This window comes from Ustilago hordei, assembly GCF_900519145.1.
Source record: "Ustilago hordei strain Uho2 genome assembly, contig: UHO2_contig_05, whole genome shotgun sequence".
Taxonomy (NCBI): domain Eukaryota; kingdom Fungi; phylum Basidiomycota; class Ustilaginomycetes; order Ustilaginales; family Ustilaginaceae; genus Ustilago; species Ustilago hordei.
The window spans coordinates 886981-902021 of record NW_024545279.1 but is presented as its reverse complement, the minus strand read 5'-3'; the positions used below and the strand labels follow the sequence as shown (position 1 = coordinate 902021).

Sequence of the window (15041 nt, the reverse complement as noted above, 5' to 3'; positions counted from 1 at the left end):
TACAAACAAGCCTGATTTGCTGTGACTACACTATGAAGATTACGAGGGATGCGCGGAAGGGGATGAGATTACGCTGAGACAAGATTGATGACCAAGCCGCGAGCTACAGTGGCTCATGCAGACGTTGTGCGTTCAAATAGTGAGGGGATGGAAGGCGAAAGGGTGACAGACAAAGACCAATAGAGGGAGAAAGAAGGTGGGAAGAGCCAAAAGAGGACGGCGAAGAAGAATGACAATAGTCGCTTTCAACGGCGTTTAGTAGGAGTTGCTGAACAACAGTTGCGATGTCTCCAAGCACAGGTTAACCTCGTCAGCCATAGGGACGACCGCCTCCCAGTGCTTGCCCAGATCTATGAGCGTATCGCGCGCCTCTCGGACACGGCCCCAAATATCGCGCAACTGTACCTGCTTGACAGGATCGATCGAGGGCTCAAAGGAGTCCATCATCGAGTCGTCGTCGACGTTGTTCTGGTCGAGGAAACGCTGCAGGCTATCGTTCGCGTACTGGCCCTGGTCATTGTTTCCATTCGACCAGTGGTTCTGTTCCTGTCCGAACTTTTCGCCATCCTGCTGATCCTCGCCCGACTCGCCGGCAAAGCCACCGTGAACTGCAAGCGCCTGCATGAGCAGAACAAAGCTGATCAATACGAAACTGCAGCAGTTGAAAGGATTCGGGTTGACCGACTGGCCGTGACGGCGCTTGGCGATGTCGAGCAGCTTGCGACTGGCATGAACGCATCGCTGCAGCGAAAGGCGTGGCAAGAAGGGTCCGCGTGCGTAAAGATCCTGCTGCGTCAAGTTGGTCGGCTGCACACTGGAGCTGGGCGATGTCATTGCAGCCGGGCTTGCGCCCGAACCGAAGGAGTTGCCATTACCATCGCTGATGCCTTTGCCGTTCGCATTGCCATTGGCGAAGGGCGTTGCACCCATCCTTTCATCCTGTGTGATCGCAGGCATTGGTTCAAGGCATACCAACGTCTCGCCCGTACCATCTTTGTTGTCCTTTATCGAGTTGAGGAAGCACAACTTGCGTTCGAAGAGCGAAGCGCCCTGGAAAGCCTGGCCAATGTGCAGCGTCAACGACGAGGTGTACAGCTGCACAGCCGCTGCCATGCGCAAAGAGTCCTCGAGCTCCTTCTCGACAAAGGCCAGATCGCCTGTCTGCGGCACTTCGGACGGGAGAGGAGAGTCGGGCGCATCGGTGGTCTCGTAAATACGAATCTGCTCCTGGAGGAAGTTGTCAATTTCGAGCATGCTGTCGAGGATTTCCTGTTGCGTAGCACGAGTGGGCAGTGTCGAGAACGTGGGTGGAACGTCATCGCTGATCACCGAGCCTGAACAAGACATGCCAATGCGGCCAAAAGCGAAGGGCGAGGTAGCCGAGGAGGACGATACTGGCGACATGGATGGTTCACCTTGAGGTGGCTCGTAACCACGTCCGCCGTCATTGCTCTGGCCATACTGTGCCAGCGCCAAGACACGGTCCTGAACGAGGAGAAGTGCCTGCAGCGAGCTGATGTTGGAGGTCCAGACTTCTGGATGTGATGCTGCTGGCATCTCACTCTTGACGCGTGGGTCATCGGCACGGATGGTGGGGATGCGACCCGTGTTGTAGGCAGCCCACAGCACCAGACTCCAGACCGACCACCAGCAGCGCTTACGCATCTCAAAGATGTCGTTAGGGTCCACACCCATCGTGGTGAGCGGATGACGGGCCGTGGATACGTATGCGGAGCTACTGGGCGCCGACTGGCTCTGCATTGGAGAAGTCGTGTGGCTCAACTTGTGCAGACCCTGACCCATAGCAAGACCGAGCGCCTGATCTGCCTTCAAGCGCGCCTTGATGGCTCTACCGCTGCCGTACTCGTAGACTACCAGCACACAGAGCGTCTGGACCGCTTCGAGCATCTTCTCGCCAGATTCGTCACCGTCGGCCTGCTCGAGCAACAGATCGAGGCCGTCGGTGGCTTTGCGCTCAAAGTTGAGTGTGCGCTCATGAAGCGCTGCCTTCTTCTCCTCGGAACCAAAGTTGATGCCTTGACCCGAGAGCTTGTGCAGCGCACCGATGGGCTGGATCTCGTCGCGGAGCAGCGACAAGACGCACTGAAGCGCATAGATGAAGGCAGAGTCGGGTTTGAAGAACTTGGTGAGCACGTCGATGTGCTTGGGCGGAGGCAGAACGGGGATGAAGCGGTATAGATAGCGGTAGTAGTCGACGAGAAGTGCCTTGACGCTGCCAGCTTCAGCAGCGACAGCATTGAGCGTCTTGTAGAACATCTGGAGCATCTTGGAGGAGTCCGCATTATCGACCGATGCGTTGCGTGACGAGTCGGACTGGCTGTTGCTGCTTGGCGTCGCCACGGAGCTGGCGTGGTAAGCTGCCATAGCAGCGTTGGAAGGGCCGAGAGAGCCTGGACTAGGGTTGGATTGAGGCGAGACAACAGATGCTGGAGTGCGTGATGGATCGGGCAAGCGGTTCTGTGGCGAGGCGACATCTTGCCTGCCGAATTGGGGACCTTGAGGCGAGGACATCTGCTGTGCCTGCTGCTGATGCAATTGCTGCGCGTACTGCTGCTTCGCGTGCTGCTGCTGAGAAGGGTCAGCAAGCTGATAACGCATGAAACCGCCTGCTGGGAAAGCATTGATCTGCTGTGCGAAGGAATCGTGCATGGGATCGTTGAAGAAGGCGTTCGCTGACTGTTGCTGAGGCTGTTGAGGCGGCTGCGGCTGCTGCTGCTGCATTTGTAAGCCATTCTGATGTGACGCGGGCTGCTGCAAGACGGAAACATCGAACGACTGGAATTGGTTGGGGAAGTTGAAGACGTTTGAGTGAGGCTGTATTTGCTGCTGCTGTTGCATGTTTTGCGCTGCAGAGATGTCGGCTGCCGAAGGTCCAGCGAGACCACCGGGTCTTCGGAAGGCGTAGGGCATATCTGTCATGGCAAAGAGCTTGTTGAGATGGCTCTGCAAGTCCTGGGTTGGGTCAATCTTTGGCTTGGGCTTGCCGCCACGACGCGAGAGGGTGTAGAGGCACTCGTCCGGACGACCTCTGCCAACGCAAGCAGAGCAAGGCTTGTTGCCATCACATCGCGACTTGCGCGATCGGCAGAAAGTACATGCACTCTTGACAGGAGCAGCGACGGGCCCCTTTTTATTCCTGTCATCGGCCTTGGTGTTGTTGGTGCGAACAGGGCCAGAACTGGAGTGCTGGTAGTCGGCCTGCATGTCGTTGCCGTAAGGCGAATGCTGACCTTGAGCTGACATGGTGATGGGATGCTGTCGAGGACGACTAGAGATACGAAGCAATCGACGTGAGTGTAAGCTTGTGAAATCCTAGATGACCGGCGATCGGAATAGTGGAAGTAGATCAAGGTGATAATTGTTGGTCGCAAGGGGACATGCGCGCGATCCTGGTATAAAGACCCTGTGCTTTAGACTGGGATCTGTAATTCGATGTACAAGACGATCGGTGTTGAAGCTAAGTAACCGTCGGATGGTGAGGTTCGAATGGCCGAGAGTCGGTGTGGAAGAAGGATGGGCCAGGGAGGGAGGGAAAATAGGAAATGACGGCGATACAGGACGCGAGCTGAACAGGCAAGCGGATGAGGGCGTCGTCAGCCAAGGCGAACGTAACGGTCAGTTACGGAGGGGCGGAAGCGTCGTTATGATTCAAAGGGATGGAGGGATGGGGTGAGTGAGTGAAGATAAGGAAATCGTCGGGATGGAGAGAAAGAGGCGGATGAGTTGAGTGGGAAGGTAGAAAGAGGGAGAGGCAAGAAGCGAGGCAAAAGGATGAAGTGTGTCAACTGCGACGATTGAAACAACGACGACGACGACGACGACAACGCCAAAGACAGACAGACAGACGACAGCTGAAAATACCTCGGCTTCGAGTAAGTATTGGCAGCTGCGGACTGAGTCAACTTGGGATGGGCTGAATGAATGGCTTTTGGCCAAAACGGGTCCAGAGATACGACAACCACTGAGCTGAACAGGGCCCAGAACCGCAACTGCGCCACGACGGATTTGCAAAACAGATTTCAAGATTGGCGATGCGAAGCGATGTGAAGCGATGCAATGCGATGCGATGCGATGCTATGCGATGAGATGCCATGTGTGTGTGTGTGTGTGCATGGAGGGGATTTCTTTAAAGCAAAGAGAGAGAGAGAGAGAGAGAGAGAGAGAAAGAGAAAGTGAGAGGGCAACACTGCACGAATTGAGCACTCTTTGTTGCTTGACGAGCCGCGACGCGATTCAAGCGAGCGAGTGAGCGAGCTTCTTGGCTGTGAGCACAGACGACCAAATATAGTAATGATGATTGAAAATTGAAATTGCAGGGCCCTTCTCGTCACCTCGCCTCCAAGCCATCATTTAGAGATTTTCAAACAAGATGAAGAATTTAGGCTCCGACTCACTGAGTGAATAGGTCTATTGTTCCAGCATGCAGGGAGCGGAAAAAATGAAATGAAAAAGAAGAAAAAGGTCATTTAGAAAGAGTGGAAATAAAAGGTAAAAATAAAAATGAAAATAAATATGAAAATGAAAATAATAAAAAAGAGAAAAATAAAAAAGAGGCCCAGCGTCCAGGCTCATGTCATGATTGTTTTGTATTGCCAAGTCGCTTCTTTTGTAATCCAAAATTATCCCATTTTTATCCACTCGACCCTTTCCGAATCCATTCTTGACATGACGGAGCCAACGTGGCGCCGCTGTGTCACACGCGAGACCCTCTTGCGGATCTCATTTCCATGAGAGAGGGAGAAAGCGCAGCATCACAAGCGAGCTCGCTCAAGTTCACCTTTGGCTTTGATCCGCTCGAACAGAACTCGACGTCAAGGTCTTGTCCCCCCTCTTTGCGCCGCAATCATTGCGTGCCCGACCGGATATTGCTACGGTACGACCCAACAGCGGCAGATGCAATTCTGGGATCGCTTTTACAGTAATTCCGTGCGATCTCGTCAACATGGTCTCACAGAGGCGCCAGTTGACGAGCCTTGCTTTGCCAAGCGAGTCTTTGCACAGCGCATATACCTTAGTCCGCAGCCAGCTTCGCACTCTGTTCCTTGCATGACGATACGAGTCAGGACGGCTGCTCGAGCAAATCACCAGTTGTTCATCATCATCATCATCATCATCAGCAGCAGCAGCAGCAGCACTGACTCATGATACAAGATCTGGCCTGCACCCGCACTCTGGGCCTTGATTGTGTCGGAGCCTTTTTCTTCTCGCTTCGTTGCCTGCATAGCACTCCGCTCTTTGTTGCTGCCATGTTCCATAGACAGGAAAGCATTTTCCTCCGCAAGCCTCGCCACGCTGCCTTGTCGCAGTATGAAAAGCGGCCTGCGTGGTTAACACGACCACGAACGGAGCTTGCAATTCCACCTGGCGGGTACAAACAGATTCAAGACTTTTGCACAGCCGAGATCTCGTCTGTGGAAGCATAGCCACTAAATAATACAAGTGCCAGCTCAACAGCAAGAGCAAGCCAGAGCGGAGTCAGTAACAAAAGCGGACACCTTGCATCCTCTTCGACACTTAACCGAATGTGGAAGTCAAGGCCTGCCTTTTTCGGACGAGATCTGTAATCCGTGTGAGCTGTAGAGAGCTAACATTGTCCACTAAAGCAAAACCATCTCGAATTATCGTTTTCCATTTTCCTCAAGATTCTGAACTCTTGCAAACCAAAATCTCGCAATTCGAACTCACGGCCGCGCAGTCAGGAAACCGAAATAAGGCGCAGTTCGGATAGTGTGACTCTTAGGCGCCGATCTCATCAGCGTTTTCTTTATCCTCATCTTCGAACCCTCTCAACGACGGACAAACAAGGTACAAGCCCGCTTCCCGATAACACAACAACCCGACAGAATACCTAATCGAAGCCCCGCTGCTTCATGCCTTGCCACTTGGCCGCCATAGAAACCCACATCAATCAACAGGAAGGGATCGCATCTGATCCTCAGTCTATAGCTCAGTCCACACGATGAGGTTACCGACATCCTCCTCCTCTTCTGCTGTGACACGAGTGCTGTCTCGTTCACAAGCAATTCAGGTTCGCCCTGTGTCCACAGCATCAACGCCTCCCCTCAAAGCATCCCTGCCAAGACAATCTGCACCTGCGCCTCGATCCTTGTCTGATCTGGCTGCTGCAAAGCCTGGATCCAATCTCTCGTCGGCACTGAATGCTGCACGACAGTCGCAACTCAAGCGCAACACCTCTTTGGCACGGTCCGTATCCTCTTCAGTATCCGTGTCTGCCCCTATCGCAAGCCCCGTGTCATCTTCAACAGCAGCATCTCCCTACGCATCACCGTTGCCCAGCTCAGAACTTATCAATGTTACGACATTGCCCAACCGCGTTCGCGTAGCAACAGAAGCAACACCAGGTCACTTCAGCGCTGTAGGCGTCTATATTGATGCCGGCTCTCGATACGAACGTCCCTGGGTCGCCGGCGAGTCGGGCTCTTCGCATCTCTTGGACCGACTCGCCTTCAAATCGACCACCAACCGCTCTTCACAGCAGATGACCTCCGAGATCGAGGCGCTAGGCGGAAACGTCATGTGCTCATCGTCTCGCGAGACCATTATGTACCAGTCCAGCGTCTTCAACAAGGACGTACCCGCTGTTCTCTCAATTCTTGCCGACACCATCCTCAACCCCCTCCTCAGCCCGGAAGAGCTCGACGTACAGAGGGAAGCAGCAGCCTACGAAATCCAAGAAATTTGGAGCAAGCCCGAGATGATCTTGCCCGAGCTTCTGCATACGACCGCATACCAGGGCAACACACTGGGCAACCCTTTGCTCTGCCCCATTGAGAGCCTCAAGCAGATGACAGCCGACAACCTGCGCAACTTCATGTCCACCTGGTACAGGCCCGAAAGGATCGTTGTCGCCGGTAGCGGCATGCCTCATGAGCAACTCGTCGAGTTGTCGGAGAAGCTTTTTAGCGATCTTAAGCCCACCTCCGATTCCGCTCCTCTTGGCTCCGCCTCTTCCTCGCTCTCGAGCTCGCCATCATCATCGTCTTCAGCATCATCATCGTCTTCGTCCCGCTCCTCGTTGTCATCATCGCTCTTTTCCCGTTCATCGTCTAACTTCTCGACATCTTCATCTTCGTCAGCAACACCCACCTCCACTGAACGTGCCGACATCGTCTCCACACCATCACACTACACCGGCGGCGAGCTCTACATTCCGCAAAAGGACCTCGAATTCACCCACGTCTACGTCGCTTTCGAAGGCCTCAGTATCCATGATGACGACATCTATGCCCTCGCCACGCTCCAAATCCTCCTCGGAGGCGGTGGAAGCTTCAGTGCCGGCGGTCCGGGCAAAGGCATGTACTCTCGCCTCTACACCAACGTTCTCAACCAGCACCACAGCGTCGATTACTGTGCCGCCTTCCACCACTGCTACTCCGATTCTGGCCTTTTCGGCATCTCTGCTTCAGTCCACCCTAGCTTCAACGCCAGCATTGTCCACGTCATTGCTCGTGAACTTGAGCTTTGCACCAGCTCCATCTACCAAGGCTCCGTAACCCAGGCCGAGCTCAACAGGGCTAAGAACCAGCTCAAGAGCTCGCTTGTCATGGCACTTGAGTCGAGGTTGGTCGAAGTCGAGGATTTGGGTAGGCAGATTCAGGCGCATGGCAACAAGGTGTCGGTGGAGGAGATGTGTCAGAAGATCGACCAGGTGGATCTGAGGACGTTGAACAGGGTGGCGACTCGTGTCCTTAGGCCGCAGAAGATGTCCCTTTCGACCGGTAACAAGTCTCCACGCGGATCTGGGCAGGCGACTGTAGTAGCACAGGGGCAGTTGGAGGGTTTGGGTGATGTGCGTGATTTGCTTGCCAGACGAGGTCTTGGTGTCTCGCCGAAGCAAGCGTCGTAGGCCGATCGCGAGGTTACTCGAGTTTCTAACTCTGTCGGTTTTCCACAGCATCTCTCATTATATCTTGTACTTTTTTAGACTCTGTCACATGGCTCCTTTTCAACCCACCACTTCACTTCTGCATCTCGTTTCCTTCAATGCACACATGCCATCATCCTTCTCAAATACGGACGTTGTGCGAATCGATTGTGTGCATTGAGAGACCCAGAACCACTATGTGCTGGACAAATGTAAGTGAGAGAGTATCATCAGAAATGTGCAAGAGCTGGTATGTGAAGGACAAAAAAAAAAAACGTGCGTGTGATCAAGTAGCTGTGAACCAGCAGCCAAGAATCGAAGCCAAGCAATGCACAACTCTATGAAGCCGGGATCGGCGAGAGCGCAGCATGAGCATCGTAAATAAAAGGTCTAGTATCCTCTCTAAAGTTCCAAGTCATCCTATACAGTCTCTTCTCACCTTCTCCATTCTCCCTCCAGCCACAAAGGTGTTCCGGCAACAAATGACCCTCTCCGCTAAAACCTTCCAGCTTGTCCTGCATGGAAGCCTCTTGGTCGGCCAAACTCGGCGTAGTCGGCACTGTAGTAGCTGCACTAGCCGAATCATCCCCCTCCTCCTCGTCATCGAAGAGAGAAGTTCTACTAGTACTTCTGCTAGTCGTACTTCCCTCGCTCGAATAAGACGCTAACTTCAACTGCCGTCTCTGCACGACCCTCCCAGTGTAAGTTGGGGGTGATCGTTCCATCATCCACTCGACATTATCAGCAATAACGCTGATCCTTCCTGCCAAATCATCATGCTGATTCTTGGCCTTTTTGTAAATAACGTGTTGACAGATCGGATAGACTTCATACCTCTTGTCCTCGCCTTTGGTCCTTCTGATTCATTGTAAAGTTACTCCGTTATCGGCTACTCGGTCCTCGCCGCCCATTTGAATGTATATCGGATGCCTAATTTCTTCGGCTCTATCGCATAAATCTTGCATGGCGGTGACGATGCAGTGTAAGTGACCGATTCGGAAGGAGCCTTGGTGCGAACGGGGATCTTGCATAATGAGCGATTCGTAAACCTTGGGGTCCTTGTCAACTGCCTTTCTGTGTGGGACGATCACTTCCAGCCTACCAAGACGGAAGATGAAAAGCATAACAGTAAGAAGCCAGCGGAGGAGGGTTCCGACAACGACGAATCGAGTGTTGTATGCGACCATTGATCCGATTCCGACCAAACCATCGATTGGGACTTCCTCGGTGTCGGAAGTGTCGTACCGGTAAGAAGCGGGGCACTGGAGGGCATAGGAGAAGGCTACGAGCCCACCGAACGATAACCCAAGCATAAAAGTTTGTCTTCGTTCCAACTTTGACGGTCTTACACCCGGAAACGCTGATTCAGCCTGATCCCTCGCTGCAACATCGTGTAGTACCGCATTAAGTCCAGAACAAGATCCAGCCATGTTCTTTTGATACACATGCAGCCCAGACGAAAAGCCATGAGAGGGGAGATCGGGAACGATCAACCTAAACCCTGCATCTAAGTAGCGTCGGCATTGGCTAGCTAGTGTTCCCGAAAGCACTCCTGTTCCGTGACTAAAACCCCACACAACAAGAGGTAACAACATCTCGTCAGTATTAGATAGCAGCGAGGGGGAAAGGGGAAGGGCAAGACTTACACAAAAATCATATCAGCACCCTTCCCGTATCCCTTGTGGCTTGAGAATCCTGCCAAACCTGATACCAGACCCAATCTTTCCCATTTTGCAACATAACCTGATGAAATGTAACTTCCACATCCTCTTTCTCGTACAACCTCTTTTCCATTGCTGAAAACGGAACGTTCCATCGTCCGTAACTTCTATCTACTGATTCGTACAGACCGAGTGATTCTAATAGGGGCTCGGCCCATACTTGCCAGATTGTGCTGCTGAGTGACGCGATTTTCGACGTCATGTTGTCGGAGTCAATTTCTGAAGGGTGATGTGGTGTTTCAGATGATGAGAAATAATGCTTGGATGATGCGATGCTGGGGGATTTGAATCAAATGCGGAAGCTGAAGACTGTCTATGAGGTGCTGCTCTGATCAGGCGAGGAGGGTATGCCGGGAAGGGGCTTGAGGGAGCGGTAGGCAGAGAGAATGATGCTCGATCGTGCCGACAACCGAAAGAGCAGCAGGAGCCCAAAAGAGTGGAAAAGACAATGATGTGGTGGTGGGGAAGAGGCGAGAGAGCGAAAGTTTCAAAGTTCGGGTACTAAAAGCAAAAGCAGAATACAGAGTGAAGCCTTCTATGTTCAGGTCAATGGCAAAGCTTAATCGTGAGGGTGTGGTACTGCATGAAACACTACTGTTGGAATTCGAGCGCTGAGGTGAGGAAAGGTGGGGTCTGCACTGAACTGCTATTCGCTCCAGTCGATCGGTACACCCTGCTGGCAATGTCTTCACAGGCAGAAATGGTCTGTACACTAGGAGCTCGAAATGGGACAGTGTAGCGCATGGCCATACCCTCTCAGCTTGTAAAACCAGCACCCTCCCAATGAAGAGCAAGCGAGTCTGCACGCCGAAGAGAACAGTGGTCAAATCGGCACCTGCACAAGCCAAAGTGCAAGGGTAAGGCTCACAGCTGTACGCCTCTGTTTTGTGACATTGTTCTGTGCATACTGCACTGTTGGGGGGGATCAGCCTGTTCGTTGCCGGCGGCATTGAAGATTCTCTTGCTTTCCTGCAATATTGTTATTTCGGGTGGACATTCCTCTACCTCCTCTCCTTTCGATGTACTACCAGTGGTGCAGATTTCGATCTCCTCATACTTGCTACTACGCCTTGACTTGTTCACGAAAGGAGGGAGGGGGAGCTTCTAAGTCGTGCGTGACAGACAGCAGCACCATTCGACACTAAACAAGCAGGGGCGGCGCGCGTGCGCCACCTTTGTTTCACGTTACCGATGTTTTGCCTCGTGGATCGCCAGTCGTGATATCCTATGTACAGCGTGGTCTGCTGTTAGTAGGAGGAAGAGAGAGGGGGATGCGAGAACGGGGCGTCACAACGAGCAACGCAGCATGCATGAAAACAGAGCTTTACTTTGTCCTCCTCTAGCCGAAGATGGAGGATCGTCGGAATGTGATTTTTGACAGCTCAAAAAGGAGAGGCGCGTTGTGCATGCCTTTGCGGTTGAGTTGTCAGGGGTCGCGATGTCAAACTTCCTTTCTTCATCTTTATTCTCGCTATGAAGGAGGTGAAGATGTTGGCGGTCCTTTGACGCTTCGAACCGCCTGCAGGACTCTTTCATATGCCGATTAATGAGCAAGTGACGAATGAGCGATTCAGATGTATCAGAGTATAGTTGCAGGTTGCTCCGGCGCCGCATAGGGATATTGGAAAAGTGAGTGAAAGCAACCCTGACGGCGCTGCGAAGAACTCGACCTGGGTCGAACGTCGTACTGGTTTGTCTTGTGGCGAGGATGAGGCCACGCAGTGCTAAAAAGCTAGCAGCCACCAGCCTATGTCATCTCTAATACCTTCCTCCATCATGAGCGGAAGCTTGAAAGAAAAACACAGTCACACAATAGCTTGAGCTGAAGCCCGCCGTCGGCATGTTATCGACCTCGCCTGAACCCTACTCACAGTCAAATCTCGGCAGATTGATAACACAACCTTTGTCGACATCGATGTCGAAAAACATCCGATCCGACCCAGCACTGAGTGTTATCCCCGAGTCACATGCTGTTGAGCTTGCGGTTGCTGTTGCGGTTGCATTAGTGCAAGATGTCCAGGGTGTTGATATCGGCAAACCTTTTTTTGACAGCTCCATTTCTGCCGAACAAACATGCAGCCTGCGTCTCGTGTTGCCCTGTGACATCTGTAGTCGACATTCCCAGAAAATCAAAAAGCAGTCAAATAAATTGATTTCTTTAATTTCATGCCGCTTCCCTTGCCTACCTCCTTCACTCTTGTGTGTGTGTGTGTGTGTGTGTGTGTGTGTCTTACTGAACCGCCCTTCCTCCTCCGCAGTCGCAGCTACCATTCGAAAGAAGAAGAGCATCACAGACGGCAGCCACAAGGCCTTGGTGTGAGCGGCGGTGACTTTGGTATAGCCACCATGCAAGACACTGGCTATCAAGCTGAAGACACTGGCTATCAAGCTGAAGACAGCGTAGCCATGGGCCAACCTAGCTACGAGACTTTCTCATCCCTCAACCACTCGAACCTTTCTCACAATCTCCCACAGTCGCATACCAGCCTTGGGCAGAGCAACAAGGAAGACGCATACAAGCCATGACTTCTCGATCCAATCTTGTCCCCTCCCGACACACATCGTTCTCTTCTTCCGCCCACCCTCACCAGCAACAGCTCGAGCAAGACGGATTTCAACTGCAACAACGAGACTATGGGGAATCATCAGCACTCCAACCATCTGCATCGACCTTTCCTCCGACGTTCAAAGTCGACATAGATCCTAAATCTCACTTCACCATCGACAAGAAAGATCCGATAGATGATGCAGAAGTAGCTCGTACACGACTGTTCAAGTACGGTCTGCACGATAAGAACGGCAAGAAAACGATCAAGTTCTGGACCTTTATCTATGCCTTTGCTATTACAGTAACACTCACTGCATTGGATATGAAGATGATTTCCACCGCCCTTCCCTCGATCGTTGAAGACCTACCCACGTCTACGGTCGCTGGTGGGTGGGTCACAAGTTCGTACCTCCTCACAGTAACCGCGTTCCAGCCTCTATTCGGTGGGCTATCCTGCGTGATCGGAAGACGATGGTCCGCTGTACTATTCGTGATCCTTTTCGTGGGAGGGAGTGTTGTGTGCGGATTTGCACATAACATGCTCTTCCTTGTCATCGGTCGTGGTGTACAAGGTCTAGGTGGAGGAGGCATTCAAGCTATCGGTGAGATCACCGTTTCGGACATCATCACGCTTCGCGAACGTGGCTTCTTTGTTGGGATTTTCGGGCTTGTCTTTGCATTCGCCTCCTTCGTCGCCCCTGTGTTGGGCGGATACTTTAGCGATCATGATTGGCGATGGATTTTCTGGATCAACATCCCCATTGGCGCACTGGCATTGCTTATGCTCACCCCAACTATGAACCTCCCCGTGCCCAAGATGCCGCTTAAGACCAAGCTCGCAAAGATGGACATCATCGGGAACCTGGTGCTACTCGGATCAGTGGCGAGCAGCTTGATTGCGGTTACCAAGGGTGGAGTGACCCATCCCTGGAGCAGCTTGCAGATTTGGATTCCGCTGGTGGCCGGTATGGGTGGATTTGTCTTGTTCCTTCTCATTGAATTCTTGCCGAATCCACTGAGCACCCAACCCGTGCTACCTTTGAAGCTGTTTAGTAACAGGACGGCTTGTTCGGCGTTCTTCATGACGTTTCTGCATGGGATTGCGACGTACGGTGTTACCTATGCTCTTCCGGTCTATTTCCAATCGATCAAGGAGGAGACTCCGCTCCGGTCTGCAGTCTCGACATTCCCCTCTACCGCCCCTACCGCACCTTTCACCATCGTAGCAGGTATCGCGATGGCGGTGACGGGCAAGTACAAAAACCTCACTTTTGTCGGCTGGGCATTCACTGTGTTCGGATTTGGCTGGATGACTCGGTTCACCACCGGCACGGTGGAGTGGGAGCTCATCGTAGCGCAGATCGTTGCTGGCGTTGGAATTGGTATTCTGTTCACCATCACTCTGCCACCTATCCAGGCGAGCTTGCCGATTGAAGAGCTGGAGACGACAACTGCAACGTATGCCTTTTGTAGGTCGTTCGGTGCGATTTGGGGTATCGCCATCACGACGTCGGTGCTGATTGCGACGGTGAGCGATAGATTGGGAAGTATGCCGGACGTAGCACAGCTAGGATTTACAGGTCCGACGGTGCTAGGTTATGTGGAGAGAATCAGGGATTTGCCGGATCCGGTGAGGGAACAGGTGAGGCAGATGTACGCGGATGGATTGCAGAAGGGAATGTATGCGTTCATGCCGGTGGTGGTGGTCGGTTTTGCTTGCTGTTTTTGGATCGAGGATCTGCCGCTGCCTGATTTTATGCGGGAGGGGAGGAAGAATCAGCACCAGCAGGTGTACTTAGAGGAGAAGAGCCCGTTTTCTGGTGACGGTAGCGACAGCTCACAAGACACTACGCTTGTTGGATCTACGGAACACGACCCCGTGGTCAGCATGCCTTTCGATGCAACGCATGACTTCGTCCGGTACCACGACAACCATCAACAGCAACACATCCAACGCACACCGGAAGGTTACACATCTAACTCGTTCAAGTATTCCCCCTCGCTAACTCCATCTGCCACCTCCTACACATGGGATGAGAAGTCAGATGCTGTAGCTCAGCCGCCTCGTGCTTATTGGTAGACACATTGTTTCCTAGGGCCTTCAGGTACGTTTGAAGGGAAGCTTGAATTAAGAAGTGAAGGGGGGAATGCGAATTCCCTCTATGTATACCTTACATGTCTGGCTGTGTTCTGCTGAGCGCCTGAAGGGCGCTCCTAAGTACAAAGGGAAGTGATGAGCATGATCAAAGGGGAGTGATGACGAACAAAAGGTAGTGAGGATTTTTGTGTGAAAGCCAAAGGGGTCTGTAAGGGACTTTCGACGCGTGCTCAGACAGGCCGTCTGGAACAACATAGGTTTCGGTTGCTTACCTACGACCAACGACGAACTGCGCAATTTGAAAAAATATAAAATAAAAAAAATTAAAAAAAAACTGAACTAAATTAAATTCAAATCAAATCAAATCCACGTGACGCGTCTGTGGAATTAATAACCATGAGTTCACCAACCCGCGGCCCGAGGAAAGGCACTCATCATCGGCAAGCAATATATGCTACATTCCTCTCAAAAACATGCCAACGCTCAACTGCTACTAATGGAAAAGGGTCTTGGTCAGCGTCCACACGGCCTACGTCGACTTGGCTTAACCTCGTTTGAAACTCAGCTAGCTGGTCTTTGAAGCCCTTGCCGAGGCCGAGACCGGCGTCGACGTTGCTACCGAAACCTCACTATTACACTCTTTAGAACAAGATACATCGTCAAGGTTGATCCTTTCCGTAGCCGAAATCTCTGTCTTGCATTTACTTTCGTCCAACTCAAAGCACTTCGTTTCAAAAGCACACTACACACAGTGTCGTTTCAAGCTGT

General features: G+C 52.3%; 4 protein-coding genes across 4 annotated transcripts; 2 read left to right on the top strand and 2 right to left on the bottom strand.

Annotated features, from left to right (window-relative positions):
- Positions 1 to 255: 255 nt before the first annotated feature.
- UHO2_03246 (uncharacterized protein) lies at positions 256 to 3264 on the bottom strand (the record flags this gene model as incomplete). The annotated part of the gene is made up of 1 exon (XM_041558161.1): positions 256 to 3264. One exon carries the CDS (start codon positions 3262 to 3264, stop codon positions 256 to 258), a length of 3009 nt encoding a protein of 1002 aa, XP_041414095.1.
- A 2716-nt stretch (positions 3265 to 5980) lies between these two features.
- UHO2_03245 (putative mitochondrial processing peptidase alpha chain precursor) lies at positions 5981 to 7888 on the top strand (the record flags this gene model as incomplete). The annotated part of the gene is made up of 1 exon (XM_041558160.1): positions 5981 to 7888. One exon carries the CDS (start codon positions 5981 to 5983, stop codon positions 7886 to 7888), a length of 1908 nt encoding a protein of 635 aa, XP_041414094.1.
- Positions 7889 to 8244: 356 nt separating this feature from the next.
- Positions 8245 to 9501, bottom strand: UHO2_03244 (uncharacterized protein; the record flags this gene model as incomplete). Its single annotated transcript, XM_041558159.1, has 2 exons — positions 8245 to 8697; positions 8785 to 9501. The coding sequence occupies 2 exons, from the start codon at positions 9499 to 9501 to the stop codon at positions 8245 to 8247; spliced, it is 1170 nt and encodes a 389-aa protein (XP_041414093.1).
- Positions 9502 to 12149: 2648 nt separating this feature from the next.
- On the top strand, positions 12150 to 14255 carry UHO2_03243 (uncharacterized protein; the record flags this gene model as incomplete). The annotated part of the gene is made up of 1 exon (XM_041558158.1): positions 12150 to 14255. The coding sequence occupies one exon, from the start codon at positions 12150 to 12152 to the stop codon at positions 14253 to 14255; it is 2106 nt and encodes a 701-aa protein (XP_041414092.1).
- Between the last annotated feature and the right edge of the window lie 786 nt (positions 14256 to 15041).